This window comes from Myxocyprinus asiaticus, chromosome 24 (assembly GCF_019703515.2).
Source record: "Myxocyprinus asiaticus isolate MX2 ecotype Aquarium Trade chromosome 24, UBuf_Myxa_2, whole genome shotgun sequence".
Classification (NCBI taxonomy): domain Eukaryota; kingdom Metazoa; phylum Chordata; class Actinopteri; order Cypriniformes; family Catostomidae; genus Myxocyprinus; species Myxocyprinus asiaticus.
Genome location: NC_059367.1, coordinates 16,167,533 through 16,184,435, shown reverse-complemented (window position 1 = coordinate 16,184,435; position 16,903 = coordinate 16,167,533). Strand labels below are relative to the sequence as shown.

The 16,903-nt window shown below is 40.2% G+C and overlaps 1 protein-coding gene across 1 annotated transcript; it reads right to left on the bottom strand.

Moving 5' to 3' along the window:
* Positions 1-547: 547 nt before the first annotated feature.
* On the bottom strand, positions 548-13,460 carry LOC127415274 (MAP kinase-interacting serine/threonine-protein kinase 2-like). Its single transcript, XM_051653966.1, has 14 exons — positions 13,316-13,460; positions 12,308-12,480; positions 11,786-11,876; positions 11,448-11,549; positions 11,177-11,274; positions 8,850-8,929; positions 8,468-8,541; positions 8,196-8,300; positions 7,751-7,806; positions 7,463-7,558; positions 3,933-4,127; positions 3,604-3,768; positions 3,474-3,514; positions 548-3,365 (listed from the first exon to the last, which is right to left on the bottom strand). Exons 2-14 carry the CDS (start codon positions 12,356-12,358, stop codon positions 3,092-3,094), a joined length of 1,428 nt encoding a protein of 475 aa, XP_051509926.1. The 5' UTR covers positions 12,359-12,480; positions 13,316-13,460; the 3' UTR covers positions 548-3,091.
* Between the last annotated feature and the right edge of the window lie 3,443 nt (positions 13,461-16,903).

The window sequence follows — 16,903 nt, the reverse complement described above, 5'->3', positions numbered from 1 at the left end:
ATACACTCCAATATATTTTCATTTCATGAATGTGAAAAGACAACAGTCAAAAATATTTTGTTCAAAGCATTTTATTCCATTTTTTTTTTTTTTTTTTTTGGTTTGTTTTTGTACAAAACGATACAAAATTCTGCAACAACAGTCAGAAATTTAGCTTCGAGTGAACTGCAATCAGCCACATAGTACAGTAAAGTGCTTCTTTAAATCAAGACCTATGTTTTCCCAGGTGAGGCCCCATTTCCAATTTTATCCCCATTTAGTATTTTGGACAAAATTACAAACTTTAGAATTTGGAAACATACAAACAGTGCTCTTAATGGGTGTTGAAACACTCCAAAAACAATAGACTTCAGGTTAGAGAGTCACATTAGATGAAGAGAAAAAAATAAAAAATAAAAAAAACAAACACCTTTGTGCACCTGAATACTTTTTTGGGGGTTAAACGTAGTTTATACTTTTCAATTGGTTTTGTAATGAATAGTTATGTAAAACAAATACATTTAACTGCAACAGAGAACACCCCCCCCCCCATCCCATCCCATCCCATCCCATCCCATCCCATTTGTTAATACAAGGCAACCCATACAACTGTATGGGTAAAACAGTGGTGAATCTTCTGTCAGAGGCACAGGGACTTTTGAGGACCAGCCAAGCGCCACAGACACTTCAGAAAATACAAACCCCAAACATTTGGGATATCTGCAATAAAGCAGAAAGACAATAAAATACAAAACAAACAACAACAGAACAAAATCCACGGAAATTGTATTTTCCGGACCAAAGATTGCTTTAAATCTGAGCTTATGAATGCTTTTGTTTTCTATTTGTACATATTCATTGTAGCAAAGTACTTTCCTGAACAAAATAAGAGGAAACCGCTGCACATACAATTTAAGTCTTACTATAAGACATAAAAAACAAACAAAAAAACAAAGATGTAGCTGTAATAAGATTCTTAAAAAGAAAAAAAGAAAATCAATAAAGGTTACAATCAATGTCATAATAATCAGCATAATGGGCCCTTCAAAACTAAGGACTGCCATTAGGTTTCATATATTTCAGAGCTCTACACAAAAGAACTGGTGATGCTCTGAAACATTCAACAGGATTATATGCTCAGGTGATTTCAACTCCCATTGGTGACACTAATGCTTGTAGAACTCATAAAAACTTAATCTGATTCCAGACCAATGGGCCCAAATGCCTCTCGGACAGGTAATGGCGATTTATGTTCACCTCAACCCAGTCCACTGCATCTTATGAATTAAGCGTGTGAATGGTTAAAACTGATCCAAGATCAGCACTCCCAGACACCTGCTGACATTAGAGCTTTATATTTTAGAGATGCCATGGCAAAATTTGTTGCATCTCTCTAAAACAACCAAACCACCAATCATTACAGAGAGAAAAGGGGAGTTTAAACAACCCAGATGTCACTTCCAAAGCAAGAACAAAAACAGTAAATCAGAATTGATTTCTTCTTTCGTTTTTTCCTTTTCTCCCCTCTTGCTCTAGTCACTTTCATGTACACTCTGCTCTCGCTTTACAGCAAATAATCAACATTAATAAGTAACAAAAACGATACAAAAATGAAAGAAAATTGTTCCAACTGAACAGCACCTGCTTAAAAATAAGATACAAAATCTTTCAAGAAAAAGTTAAACAAAGCTCAACAAAAGTTTGAAACATCAGTGTGGCACACTCTGAATTGGAGTCAACTATAAACATAAAAACAAAGTAAACTTTCTTTCTCTTCCATTTCACTCATACAGCTAAATTTTTTTGGAAGACTTTTTTTTGTATAGTTTTGTATAGTTTTTAAATCCTTTTTTTCTGGAATGTTTTTTTCCATTTTTTTATTTTATTTGATATTACTTGAAAATAAATCTCTCCTTCCCCTCTTAATATTTAGAATGGTTTACTTTTTGGCGGCATCCACAAGGTGATAAATTTATATTTCCATACCATAATTGTCCCCCTCAGTGTGGCGGCCACATGCTTAAAGCCTTTACTCCCTGATGCCAGCCATCGTCATTCATCTAGTCACATTGGCAAACATGTGGTTGTGCAACCACCTGGATGTCTCCCAGCATGCACTTAATCCCTGTGTGCTCAGAAATGTCTTATCATTTAAGTTTTTTGGTGACAGTTCGGTAACCGTTGTGGCTTCCTGGACCTCAGTTTGGATGCATTGTGTTCACCAAATCTATTTATTCTAAGTTTTGCAAGGCAGGAATCTTTGCATACAATCCTCAGATAGAGGAACCAATGTCCTGAAAGCACACTGCTGGGATAGTCTGGCTTTTAAAAGTGATTCATGTAGATGTGGAAGTAGGCACACTGGCACTGAAAATGGAAGTGCTTGAATAACAGGGGAAAAAGCCAGCAATTCCTAATGGTCAGGCGATTTTCTTGCTGACAAATTAAATGAAAAGGCTGTGTGGGGTGCAAAACCAGGGATGCATTTAGTGGGGTGAGGCACTATTATCAGAGCCTCGCTCCACTCAGACGAGATCTCCACTAAAATAATGCCACTTTTAATAACCTTCATCAGCGTTGTATACGCACACTAATATCTTCAGTATCTGTTGAAAGGGAGGGTGAGCGCCCATGCAAACATACAGGCAGAACATTCCTGAAACTAACGCACTCATCTCTCACAGAGAAAATTCACAGTGGATCCAGTTGTAACGGGGAAGCAGCACAAAAAGGATGTTTGGGTAGGGGTATTAGACCTTTGGTGTCTGAGCTGGTATTTCATGCTCTGTCTTTAAACAAATTTCAGAATGGCTGATGTAACCCAGACTCTATCCTAAACCCAGTCAAGTTCAAATGCCTAGAGCTGTTAAGGTGACCGTTATTCCCAGGCTGCGGAGTGTTGACCAAAATGCTGTTCAAGCTCATGCGCCAGTTCTTAAGGGAACTAACTGGAATAGCGACAGGCCTGAATTGAACTATCATTTAGGAAAGAGTTGGGTTTTATTCAAGTGGACAGAGGAAAGGGAGAGGGATGTTTGCACGAAGGTAGAGGATACTCAGTTGTTCATTTGTCCATCTGAAATCTGAAAATTAGGGAGCACAGCTCCATCAATCAAGCACAGTCTCCCACAATGACCAACGGTGCCAGGAGCTGCCTGAGCTCGGAGGCAGAAACGGGTGCTCCCTTCAGCAGGCTGCCTCTCTGTCTTCGCTTGGCCAGTTTGGAGTTAGAGGGAGGAGAAAGGCGCATCGAGGTGGCACCATTCGTGACGAACTGAGGAGGGTCCTGCAGCTGCTGCTCTTCCAGGTCGTCTTGCTCGGCCAGTTGCCGGTTCATGGCAACTGCCTTGCCCGCAAAGAACGTCAAGTCCTTAGTGCTGCTGTTCCTATGAGCATGGGAAGGAGGACAAGGTTAGTCTGACATTTGCAAGGGTGACACTACGAGTATCACATGCAAGTCAAGATGTCGCCAACTAGTACAGTCTTAAATTCACCTTTGGGGCAGGACGGAGGAGGGGAGACAATCAAGTGCACCCTGGAGAAAGAAAGATAGAAAGTGAATAATTGTGAACATGTTCTTGGCCATTAAAATTCCAATTAGAAACAAAACACTGGGTTGCTTACTCCTTGTACCCAGGGGTGCAGGAGAACCTGAGCAGCACTGAGACGTTTCTTGGCGTCCCGCACAAGCAGTTTGGAAATGAGGTCTTTGGCGCTGTGGGAAATATGAGCCCACTCTTTCTCTGGAAACTCATATTTTCCCTCCTGAATGCTTTCGAACAAGGTGTTCTGAAAGGAATGAGAACACAAGAGATGAACTTTATCATTATTTTCATTGAAAAAAATGCACTGTAGACTACCCACTTTCATAATCCAGGGCAGAGAAACTTATTGGATGTACATTGGAAATGAGTGCAGTGGATCACGTGATTGGGCAAGGGGGTGCAACATACCTGACATGTTTGACAAGGTTCTCCGCTCTCCCAACCACAGTCACTTCCACAGTGGCCCACGAAGGGAGGGTAACCGCTCAACATAATGTAAAGGATGACCCCCAGGCTCCACAGGTCACAGCGCTTATCGTAGATGGTGGCCTCCTCGTTAAAGGCTTCAACCACTTCTGGTGCCATGTATTCAGCAGATCCACACTAAAATGAAAGAAAAAGAATGAGGAAGAAGGGGTGAGAAGTGTAAACAAACAACTGCCACATGGGTGGTTTCAGTCATGAGGCATAAACACGGAACTGGCAGTCACACTGATGGAGTTTAGCAAACAAAGACAAAAGGGATTTAGAAGACAAGGAGTAACTGTAAAATGTGCTTGTGTTTGTTCTATTCAACTTCTCAATCAAGCTCAATTTCTATAGGTTTTTACAGTGACTTAGTTCATATTCTTGCATTCAGCTGACGAATGTCATGTTTTCTGTGCGGCACCCCTAAGCATGTCTGAGACAGACTGTGTTCGAATCATATGGTAAACAGCAGATCGCGGCAAGCTTGGGTGGGGGTTTGACGGTTTCATCATTAACCGGTTGAATGATGAAGGATTCACCCCAGTTCTCGCTCCCACAAGCCTAAATTTATATTCTGCTGCAGTCCGGATGGAAAATGTGGTGTGGAACATAGAACCTTAAATGAAGTAACCACAGTTATGATTGTTATGTCACAGATGGAGGTGGAATAGTGATTCATGGATTGTTTTGAGGACTCTGGGCCATCTCACCACATTAAGCACCTATAATTATGCAACTCAGACTGAGGTCAGTGTTACAAAATAACTTGCTTTAGCAATCCCCACCCCCCTTCCAAGGGATCTTGATACCAAGAATTTTTATAAGCTGAAGTCCTGAGGCTGGCATTTATCAAATGGCTAATGGAGTAAAGTACAATAATTTACTCGAAGCTAGGATATAGGAGACTAGCTGCTGGTAGCAAGTCAATTTTTTTCGTACAAGGGCAAAATTCAAAAGGTATGCTCAAACAGACTAAAAACAGACCAATTACACCACAATAGCAAAGGCTGGCATGACCAACCCCCATCTAAATGTATTCACAGGTGTTCAAGTGCAAGATAGGTTAAAGATGCAGTCGGTCTGCACTGCTGGTCTCTTGTTTTTTCCTCAGCCCAGCTGCCGTCATGGCCCAGCCTTCCTGCACTCTTATGTAATGCTATTTCGCAGTGCAGGAATTTGAGAGCAGACAAAAGCTTCCACTGTTGCACCCAACCCCCATCGACACGGCTGTTTTTGCTCACCGCCTCTCAACTACCTCACATTCAAATGACCACTTCACAACCACCCCCACTCCTGAACAAAGACTTTCAGAAAACACAACCAATACGGAGTGAACCAGCTGATTGCATAAACATGTTTTTACCCATGTAAAAAAAAAAAAAAAAAAAAAAAAAAAAAAAATTCTCCTGGAAATAGGGGAAACAGATTGACCTATAATTAACATATGGAGACAGGGACTCGTTTCACTGACTCAATGCCATGATACTGAGCCTATCACGGTCTCTTAGAGATAAGAGTAAGTGTGAGGGTCTCCAGTGATAACTGCACAGCAGATTTTCACTTTCAAGACAAACTTCAGTTGTAAGACTAGAACGAAACTGCATCAGTCACTTTTGACCAATGCAATTCATTTTTGCAACTGATCTGGGTCTAGCATCTAGCCTAACCCATGTGGATTTACTGGTAAATCATAACTAGGGCTTTCCAAGCTCAGTGAAAAGGAAAGACAAACTGGCTTGAGCAGTTGTGTTGTTAGTTCAGAGCTTTTTGTGGTTGGCAATGAGGCATGCATCAGCTGTGCGAGTTAGTCAACTATACATAGATAAATGCAGATATGAATTTCCCTTGTGGTTATAGGTTAACGGCATACAAAGAGCTAGAACATAACCCAAGGAAAAACAGTTTTATGCACAGTTCAGGCAGGAAGGTACATGCAGTCTTGATTTTCGAGAAATCAATACATCCATTAAGCTTCTATTGTAGTCACACCACAAAAAAAAAAAAAAAAAAAAAAATTATGCCAGTTACCACTGGAACACTGACACTTAGAAAAAAAGACAAAATCCCTGGGATCCTACCCAAGAAAAACATGTTGACTGCATGACTGCAGCTCACTACATGCTCCTCCCCCTCTCCCCCTCCCTCTCATCAAACCAATCACAGACCAGTTGCTAGGTAGGTGTGTGTTGGGGGGAATGGAGTTCAAAATGTACTGAAGGGGGAAGGTAGGAGCTGAAATTGAGTACAGAAGCCTGACATCTTTGTTTCTGTTTAGTTCTTGTTCTCCCAAGCCATTTGGCCAGAAGTAGCATGACGGGAATAAAGTTGAAGTTGGAACTATAGGCTATAAGCTCGAAAACAAACATTGGCTCAAAGTTCAGGAATCAAAAATAACTTTCTGATCTACATTGTTTCTTCTTCGCTAAGTCGGCCTTGTGAAAGCCACAGCACGACAATTTTCTAGAATGCTGATACTCTGAATTGTGTTCTTGGCAGTATTCTGTTTTTTCCCCAAGTGACTGAGCATGCCCTTTTCCAAACTTTGAAAAAACGGCTCAATCTTTACCCTAAAACTTCTTGTCACAGCGCAACACAAAGACTTTAAAACTCTAACCCACAGGAGAATCACTCGGGGCTATTGGCCCATCAGCAAGCACAGGGCATAAAGACCCCCCCCCCACCCCCACCCCCACCCTTTTACAGACTAGATACATAAGAACCTTTTGCCCCTTCAACCATTCAGTCCACAAATAGTCCAGCATAGAGCTATTCAATGAGCTGTAGGACCTAGCTCAGGTTACCCTGAAAGCCCCTTGCTGAGAATTTCTCTTCATGTTGTAAACCCTTTTCTCTTTTCAAATCACCTGTTCTCATCCATCTCGCCACAACTGTTCAAAGCAATGTACTTGACAGCTCTTTGTTTACACAGTGTACAAAAATTCAATAGCTGCTCAGTGTCACGTTCACCATTTCTTATATTTTTTAAAGAAGTTATTAAGGCAATAAGCCATCTTATCCACAAGTCTGTACAGTCAAGAAGCACAAGGATGTAGCAAGATATGGACTCATTACTGCTGCTCCAGTATCTCATAGCAGCCAATACAGTGATATGACTGAATCATTCCAGACCCTTTTAAAAAGTTTCTCTCTGGTCATAAACCCAGTCATTGACCTCAGCAATGACTTTTCAGAATGATTAAACTAGCCAATAGGAATGAACTGCATCATTGACACCACCCAAATTCGACAAATGCCCTTTGTCGAAGGAGGAGGCCCTTCTGATAAGAAAAGGCATTGAAAAGAGTACACAGTATCCATAGATTTAATAAAACAACAATGGAGGGGGGCTATTAGCAGCTTATAACCTTCCCATCAGTTTCTCCATCGAATTTAATAATATTTTGGTTGTTAAATCTATAGTCAAAAGGTCCAAATGAAACCCAAGTAACCAGAATGCAGGCCACACTTACTGGAGTGAGGAGCTCTGGGGTGGAGATGGGAGAACTGTCACTGTTGAGTTTAATTCCACTGCCCAGATCAAAATCACAAATCTTCACTGGAGAAATCTACAAGAAATACATCAGCAGGAAATCACATCAAAAATTTCTGATCAGAAACAACTGGCCACAATAGGCATGATTGTAGAGTGTTTACATTCTGACTGGAAATGAGGAAACCTCAAACAGCCTGCACCACAAAATGCTAAGTGTATTTTGAAATCACTGACAATGCAAATGCACAAAATGTAAGAGACTCACCCTGTGCTCATGTTCACACAAGATGTTTTCAGGCTTCAGGTCTCTGTGGGCCATACCTACAAGAGCAGAAATGTAAGTCATGTGTTAGCTAAGTGGTATTGTGGCTAAGTGAGTATGTTCAAAGAGAACACACAGGCAAATGTTTCCAACACAGCCTGTTGCTAAGCACAACTATAATTAGCTTGGCATCCCCTCATCAAGCAATACAGACAAGAATAAAACATGCAAGATCTTCACGTCTTTTCCTAGAAGTCCATATCGCTAGCACCAAGCTAGCTGATGAAAGACGTTCAAGTTACAACTCAATACGATTTCCGACAACCACCAAAACCTCCCCTATTCCCACGTCTCCTGAGAGCCATCTCAAACCACCCTCCAAAGTGAAAAACCATCTCCTTATCTCCCCTTTCCAATCCTAAAACACCCCTCCCCATCTTTCTCGTACCTTTATTATGAAGGAAGTCCAGCGCACTCGCAATGTCCTGCACCACAATGCTAGCTTCCTGCTCACTGAAGTATCTCCTCTTGTGAATGTGGGCCAAGACGGAGCCTAAAACATAAGTTTACACATTAACATCAAATAATGTGATATTTACATTCCATCTGAGACGCTCAGCTCTCAATTCAATTATTTAGGACTGGCCTTTGGGCCCAGGGGAGTCTGGATTTTGTTTCAGAAGAGTAAGATAATACAAAAAAATAAAATAATGCAGATACCTCCTCTCAGCTTCTCAAACACAAGGTAAAACTTGTCCTCCTCCTCAAAGAATTCCACCAGCTCCAGAATATTTCTGTCAGGTGGACAAAAGACAGTGTTGAGTGAAAATGGCATTGTGAAGACAACATACACAGAAATGACGTGTAAAATAGCTTCTCTAGGCTTAATCGCCCTTACAATTAAAATGTCATGTAAGATTTTTACAGAAAATAGGCTATTTGAGGATTAAAGTGTTCACCCAAAAATTTAAATTCTGTCATCATTTACTCACCCTTATATTTGAGGGTGGTTTCATGAGGGTGAGTCAAATATTGCGTGAACTTTCCCTTTAACATAAAAACCAGTTTAATGGGTAAAGTATATAAGCTATAACTGGGTTACCTGTGGCCCTGGCACTGGTACAGCATTTCCACCTCTCTGAAAACACGACTCCTGCTGTGTCCTGGCCTCTTCTCAATGATCTATGAGGTTAAAAAAAAAAAAAAAAAAAAAATCCAGAGTTAGAATCAAAGAATAGACACCAGCAATATCCTGAGGTGATAACTGCCCTTCAAAATCTTCAACTACCATTGACCATTTGGTGACTGTTACTAATACCTCCCAAAAGTACTAGAGAGAGCCACTTAACCCACTTATTTACAAGGCACCACAACTCTAAATATAGTTTAATAAAAAGTATATCCCACATGCCTGTAAAGGCCAATTCCAAGCCATTTGAAAATGTGGGGCCCCAGTTCTCATCCAAGCATCCCACTTACTAAACCAATCCAGTGCAGCATCAAGGAATCCACCGCTGACTACACAGCCAAAAGTAACTGTTGACATTGAATCACATCCGCCCCCATGCGAGGCCTCTGTTTTACCGAATGTGCTTGTGGCTCTTCTATCTCCCTGGATTAGTGGCACTATTGAAAGTGAGCAGGCGAGCCACAATGTGTTGAGTTAAGAATGAGGCCTGTGGGCCAGCACATTGCCAGATACCCTGGCGCTGCTGCTGCACAGCTGAGTCAGCATTCAATCTTCTCCTCAAATGCCACAAAACAATTACAGGTTATAATAAATTCTCAGGGGGAACCTGAGGTACATGTTGACAGATTTCACCTAGCTGCTGGTTTAAACATTTTATTTGCAGCTCATTTGGAATGAGAGAGAGAAAAGACTGTTGGCAGTATACATTATACACCACAGAATGGGGGTAAGAGTGGGATTAATTTAGTCCTGTATAGCAGAAAGACAAAAGGGGAGGCATACAGCACCTTGAGCTCCCATAAATCTCCATGATAGCTTAGGAAGAGGCCATAAAGAGTCTGACTCTGTAAACCAAACCACGCTTGTAAACACGCTACCCAGAAGCAATCAGTATGCAGGGGTTGGTGGAGGCCCAGCTGAGGAGGCTACTGGGTCGTTTTCATTCAGCTTTTCCTTTTGTTCAGACTAGGACACTACATCCCCCCCTCCCCAACCAACCACAAGCAGAGTGGGGAGAGCTGGGCAGGACATCTGGTAAGAGTTGTCTGAAACCCATCCCAGCTTAAACTGACCTAGCCTAATGCTTGTAATGATCTAACCCCCCCAGAGACCAAGACACAATCCTTCATAATTTTATTATCGTCTTTGTCTGGTTAGCGTACATAAAGACCAACTAAATAAAAGAAAATGTGCTATAAAAAGCCCAGCCCATCAAGCACACACAACGTCAACAGTCCAGAATGAGTGTAAAGCAGCAAAACAATTTTAAAATCAACAATATCTATGTATTTAACTGATTTTGTACCATTATATATTTATTGAAATATTTTGATAGCAAACACTCCCCTCTAAAATTAATTGTAAATTAAATTTTACAATATTTCAGTTTCCACAAATAATGCAAAAAGCAAGCATGGAATGTTTATTTCCCACTTTGAACTTTTAGATTCAACAATGTTCAAGAGAAAAAAAAGAAACTAGGTAAACACATCCAGGATAGAACCAAGTCCACCTTTCTCTTGAGGTTTATGTTTTGGCATACATGTCAGTACAAAATGTTTCCGCCACTGTACGATCTACCAGCTAATGGGGCCATTGAAAGAGAAGAGGATGTAACCGCCTCAAGTCTTTGATTGGTAAGCCATCTATCCGGTCTAACAATAACAATGAAGTTTTTCGACTATGCCTGCACTGAACTTAGTTGTTTAAACATCCGTGTCTGTGAACTAGAACACCACTCGGTTAAAGCACAAACAGTTCTAACAAACTTTTAAGAGTTAACAATTCCTCACTGAAAAAATAAATGACATAATTAATTCAGCAATATAACTACTATCCCACCGCAGTCCTCAGAATTGTGCCATTGACAGGCAGACCCTAATCATGAGCTCACCATCTACAGCTTGCAGGAATATAGTATGCCCTCACCAACCACATGCGACAGTGCCAGGCAGCACAAAACAACTAGTCACGTATGCTTGTCAAAGTCATAAATCTCATTCCCTGTAACCTATCTGATTTGATTTCTAAGAGATGGCTTCAAAGGGAAAGTCTTTTCTAACAATAGCTCTCGAATGCCATATCTGAGCTGCACGGATCCTTCAGGTGGAATACCCGTTTACAACATGCATATGAAAGACAACAGCAGCTTTAAAATGATGTTGCCCGAAGACGTGCCTGCACGGTCTCAGCTCAGGTTAGTTTAATCAAGCTTGCACATAAAGTTAAAAGCACCTTACCTTCACAGCATATTCTTTATGGGTGATTTGGCTGATGCAAGTTTGGACCCTGGCATAGGCCCCTTCCCCCAGCACATCATCCTGCAGTTTGTATACATCTGCAATAAAACAAATTAATTAAATGGACCTGTTTGGACCTAAATTGTGCAAATTGCAGAATACTTTCCCTGCTGAAATTTGAACATTTTAGTCACAGAGGACATTGAAATGTAAAAATAAGAAAATATCACCCCATCTGATATGCAAGAATAGCAACTTTATCTACACTTACCCTCAAACCGCCCTGAGAAGCTGTCTGTTGCCCTGCATCTCTTTTTCTTCTTGTTTCTCTTCTTAGCATCAGGGATGTCAATGGGCTGGCTGGATGGCATGTCTGCATGTCACAACAGAGAGAAAATTCCAATTAAAAGAGACACGATAATAAATAAAACCTGAGAGCTACAACAGACTGCACTAATGCAGTGTTTTGCAATATATAAGAGAGTTTACATCTGTCCTACATCACAACAATGACAATGCATCATCTTAAAGGTAAAGTATGCAAGCCTAACAATTAGTGTAATTAAGCTTCTCTTAGTATCACTTAGAAAAAAGAAAAGAAAAACGTACCATGACGGGCAGAACAATCAAAATTAAAGGCAGTATCAAGAAGATGGGATCCGGTTTTGGAAAACGTCTCCGATTCAAAGGGATTTTGACCCTGGATAGGAAAATCTCCATGAGTATTACAAAATATGGATAAATATGGCTGGTCATATCAAAGCATATTTAAGTGATAATCTTGTTTTAGTCTCGTTCACCACCTAAACAGTTAGGCCATATTGTGCCCTGGTTAAATGTCCAAAAGATATTTATTATTCAGGATTCAATTTAACTTCTCAGAGCATCCTGGAAATCTGTTGAAAGTTTAATCAGTGTCCTATGATCTCTGACACCTAATGCCATGAAGTAAGCCTTATCTCTTAACGTGTACAGTATAAATAAATGAAAACAAATTGTACCTATTTTGAGACTCATTATCCCTCCCCTACCGCCAAAACAATTATTAAGCTTAGTGCGTCTTCTGCCCATATACCCTCATTTATGCATCTAATAACAGAGGCAAATACGCTCGAGCACACACACGCTTACCTTAAAAGAGCGATGGAATCCGGTAACTTCGGTGATTTTGTTCTGCACCATTTTGTTCTGATTTATAAGACTTATGATTGGACTGGTGGCAACAACGGTGGTTTTAGCTTCAGTGCTGAATTTCACTCAGCTAATCCAATGTCTTGGGAACCTTGGTGCTTTTAACGGGAACACTGAAGGGGAAAAAATTAGTGCATTGTAAATCTAGTTATGCATTTAATTTCGCACAAACACGCACATTTTGGACTTAAAAGCATCAGCAAAACTAGCGCACTAAGTTTAAAGCTGCAGTATTCAACCGAACACTTGAAATAATGGGCAGTTCTGACCGAATGTGTTTCGAGAGGCGTTTTTAAAAGTTGACATTCATTTAAACTACATTGTCGGTCTGTAGTTGCAACGGTAAAAGACGTCCGTCCAGCGCATGTACATGAACACAAACAATTCTGCCAACAAGCGAAATACGTTTTCGGTGTGAACGGCCCCTTAGACTAGACACAGGAAAAGCGAGTCACGTCACAAACAGGGACCTGCAATTACATGCCCAGCAGACTTTTGCCAAGAATAACTCCGGTAGAAAAGCTCGCTATTTCCGTCCGTTATCCAATTTACCAACGTTGGTTTCTTTACGCGACAAAGCTGAGACTCGTCCACTTGTAACGGTCAACTGACGAGTACGACTGAAATGTAAACAACGTTTCTGCGCTTTATTTGAATGATTCCAAAACAATGATCGATAATGTAGCAACTGCAATTAATCCAATGAGAGTCCATCAGCATCTCAGTGCTTTTAATGAAAGGAAAATAAATGCCAGAAAGCCAAATGACAGCATAATGTACTGACTTAAAAGTCAAGGTCAATTTCTAGACATTTCCTGAGAGCTCCCAACAATGGCTCAACCCGAACGTCGCATCGCGTCTATTCAAATCAAAACCATGATGTTATTGTTCCGTCTGCTCGTATACAGCAAAAATAACAGCCCGACCATATGTAAAACTCATTCTTACCCCGTTGTTGTCTTTAAAGCTCCAGGCTTGACGCCGTTGTATGAGCCTCTGCTTAGGGAGCAGCAGACGGTGGCCGTGGGAGTTCGGGGCTAAATGTGTTGAAGGTACAGCTAGGCAAAAGGCGATCCGAGGTTTTATAATCTCATGCCTCTTCCTGCCCACCTCCTTTCAGTTAGCCCAGCCCCTTGTCCCTGTAAACACGTAACACACACACACACCACATTCACCATGAAGAGACAGAGAGAGAGAGAGACAGTCACATGGGCTGGTGGTAACGGATGTTATGATTAAAGCCTGAGGAGAATAGAAATGGCTGATATGCATAGTCTAGTTCTTTTTCAAAAAGAAAAAAAAAAAATACATTGATACATTTTTTATAATAATCCACAATAATTTACCGGGGAATCAAAGTACCATCACATAAATCGTATATCGTCTGTCGAACTACATTCATTCTGCTACTCTGCCTGATGCAATATTCTGCAACAGCTCAATTAACTGTCAAAATCCCCAAATGACTTAGCATGAATATTCTGAACAACTGGTGCGAACAGGTTTTCTGTCATGACAACATCGATACAATAGGCTAATATTGTATGAAATGCTTTTTACTATATTAGTGACCAGGAAATAATGTATTATATGTCTCATAACTACACCAATATAACCCATGAATTTATTTCTTGCATTTAAATCATACATAGCAACCTGTTTCTTACACATATCAAAAATATAAAGTATGTATAATGTATAGTGCTGCCAGCGAATAATTGCGTAATGTTTTATAGTTAATCGCGATTAACTGCAGATTTTGAAAATGCTGACATTTGACTATATATATATATATATATATATATATTTCTTTTCTTGTCAAAATGCATTTATTTCCTTTTTAGGACATAAAGCAAAACAATATGTAACAATATAATGCATTATTAACATTTTCCTTCCACAGAATAAAGATAGAAATGCATTAAAATGGCACCAATTCAAGTAACATTAAACATTTCCCAAAGTTTAAGTGGAAGTTTGACTAATTGAAAGAACTAGTCCCCACATAGGTTGGATATTCATTGCAATGGGCATTAAATCTCTTAAACTCTAATCCTCCACAATATTAATCACCTGGCAGTCTGTGGCTATCCGCTTTGCTACAGCAGTCGTGAAGCCACTTTGATCTCCACATGAAAAGCGCTGCATTCAACATCTCATTCTACATTTTCTTGATAGTTAAGACTTGACCTGCTTCTGTGGTTATTAAATTGTGCCATACAGAGGCTGCAAAGTACCTGCTTTCTGTCACAAGTCCCATCTGGGCTTGTTTTGTACATACAAATAGCGTTAAGAGCTCCTTTCCGATCTCCGTTGTGTGTGTTTGTGGTGTGTGCATCAGTGTAATGACTCCAGGCGAACACATCGCAAAGGTTCCGCCCTAGTTCCACCAGTGTTTTTGCTGGTTTATGCTTTATTAACAGTAAATGTGTTAATCGCGATTAAGAACACGTTAAACCTTTTTAATTAATCGCATGCGTTAACATAAATTTTGACAGCTCTAATAATTCTATTTTAACAGTTTATGCAATATAGCATTATAATATATCCAGGGCTGTTTTCGCAAAAGTTGGATGGGATCTGGATGGGGATGGGAAAAACCTTAGTAGGCCTGCTCTGTAAAACATTGATACCACTGATGGATCATTTTCAACTGTGTCATCTTAATCGGAACTTCAACATTCCTTTCCCTTAACAGTAAGGAATCTCAAAAACGACACACCCCGACGTGAGACCGGCACGTTTTACAGACTTGCTGAATCAGCGATAGATGATCAAGAGTATCTGATCCTCACACTGGTGTTATTGAAAGCCTGTGTGATTTTGATCCTTTGAATGAGCTAAGTGAAACAGCTGACATATGAGCCCCAGACATATGTTGTTAGAGAGTAGTTTTAATATCCGAGCCGTTTCAGATCATGTGCCTTATGTGTTGTTGGCGAAACATGGCTAAAATGTTCTCGGTTGTGTCAATAGTAATACATTATTCTCTCAGGTGGCTCAGGCTTTATTTTCGTAGATTGTCTTTGTTACTGTTGCTTCAAATCTTTAAATGCCATTTGTGCAGCCTTGTAGGGGCATTTAGTCCTGACGGGCATCTTGTAACTGTCCCTCCAGACTTGTGTGTGCTTTCTGGCCTATATATTAAACCATGAAAACAGCACCAAACATTACACAAAGTTCAGTACAGTGCCCAGGACGAGAGAAGCACATGATAAAATACCAAGTTATGTTGAAATCAAGCCACGTGATGGAGGAGGAGCAGAGGGTACTCGGAGTTAACAGAGTGGGGCCAATCGTAAAAGGGTCCAATGGTATTGTAACTCTCCACTGTGTAGGAATGCGTTTGAGAGTCAATAACAGTAACATGCACACATACGTCCTAAAGGGCATCTGTAAGAGTGGAATGTGATTGGAGAAATTCTATGGGTGTGTTAGGGAGAGTAATGTTAGACTGGATCTTGTTTACAATGTGAGAGAAGGAACAGAAGGCAACTGCATATGAATGTACAGGGCAAGAAAATAAGTGCCTCATTGGTTGAGAAAGTGAAAAAGAGAGGTGTTTGAGAAAAAGAGAGTGGTGTAAAAGTGAGAGTGTCTATGCATGTGTCTGGAGAGAGAGAGACAAGTGTGCAAGTGCAGGTGTGTGTGTGTGTGTGTGCATGTGTGTTTGCAATGATTGGTATAGCAGTCTCTTCGGGACTTGTGTAGGCCTCTTCTGTTACATCAAGGGTGTGTAGGTTTTCTGAAGAGACAGCTACATACAAACGATGAATATTTATTCTCTCTTCTGCTGTAGCACCTTAACATTTCCTGGAATTGAACTCCAGGCAGCAAGAAAACACGAGCAGCAAGCATTAAGTATTTGACAACAGAATAGACTTCAGAATGTGCTTAAATCTGCAGTCTCTGCTTAACCTGAGAGTGAATGACAGTCAGGATTGCATGTTATGATTTAGGGAGTGAACTGAACAAGGCATACATAATTAGCCAAAAATAATCACCCAAATAATTACTTTTTAATTATTAAATTAATAAAGTTAAAACCTTTTGTAGCAAGCCTTTTCTGTGGAGGAAAACCATGGGCTGCCCATTTTTTCCTTTGAGTAAAGTTATTTTTGTCCATTGCAGAAAATATTTGTTTGATTAAGCAATCTGCCCAGGGCCCATATTGCATAAGTGTGCTTTTTTATTTCCCTTCTGATATCCCCTCTCCTAGAAAGTGGAATTTCTCCAGGAATTATTAGGCAAAACAATAAGCCCCACAATGAAAATAGTTGTGGAACAAATGGAAAATCTGAGTATAAAAAAAAATAGGTCATTTCTTAATTACACAGTTGAGCTGTACTTTTGCATACTGAGGAACAATCATTTTGTTAACTGTTGGCATGATTTCTGACTTCATCAGAGAAGTTGGACTTTACTAATCATTATAATGACGTAAATGCATTGTTGGGAAAAAAAAACCCCACAACATCAAACAAACACAATATCAAGTTTGAAGAATTTTTAGAAGTAGCATCACCCAATTCTCTG

Bases quoted from the DNA above. Each gene is read 5' to 3' on its own strand.
- LOC127415274 (XM_051653966.1), bottom strand. From the start codon at position 12,358: ATGGTGCAGAACAAAATCACCGAAGTTACCGGATTCCATCGCTCTTTT. The intron at 11,550-11,785 runs GTACGTTTTTCT...TGTGACATGCAG, and splicing joins TGATTGTTCTGCCCGTCATG to ACATGCCATCCAGCCAGCCC. The intron at 3,366-3,473 runs GTGAATTTAAGA...CCATGCTCATAG, and splicing joins TCCTCCGTCCTGCCCCAAAG to GAACAGCAGCACTAAGGACT.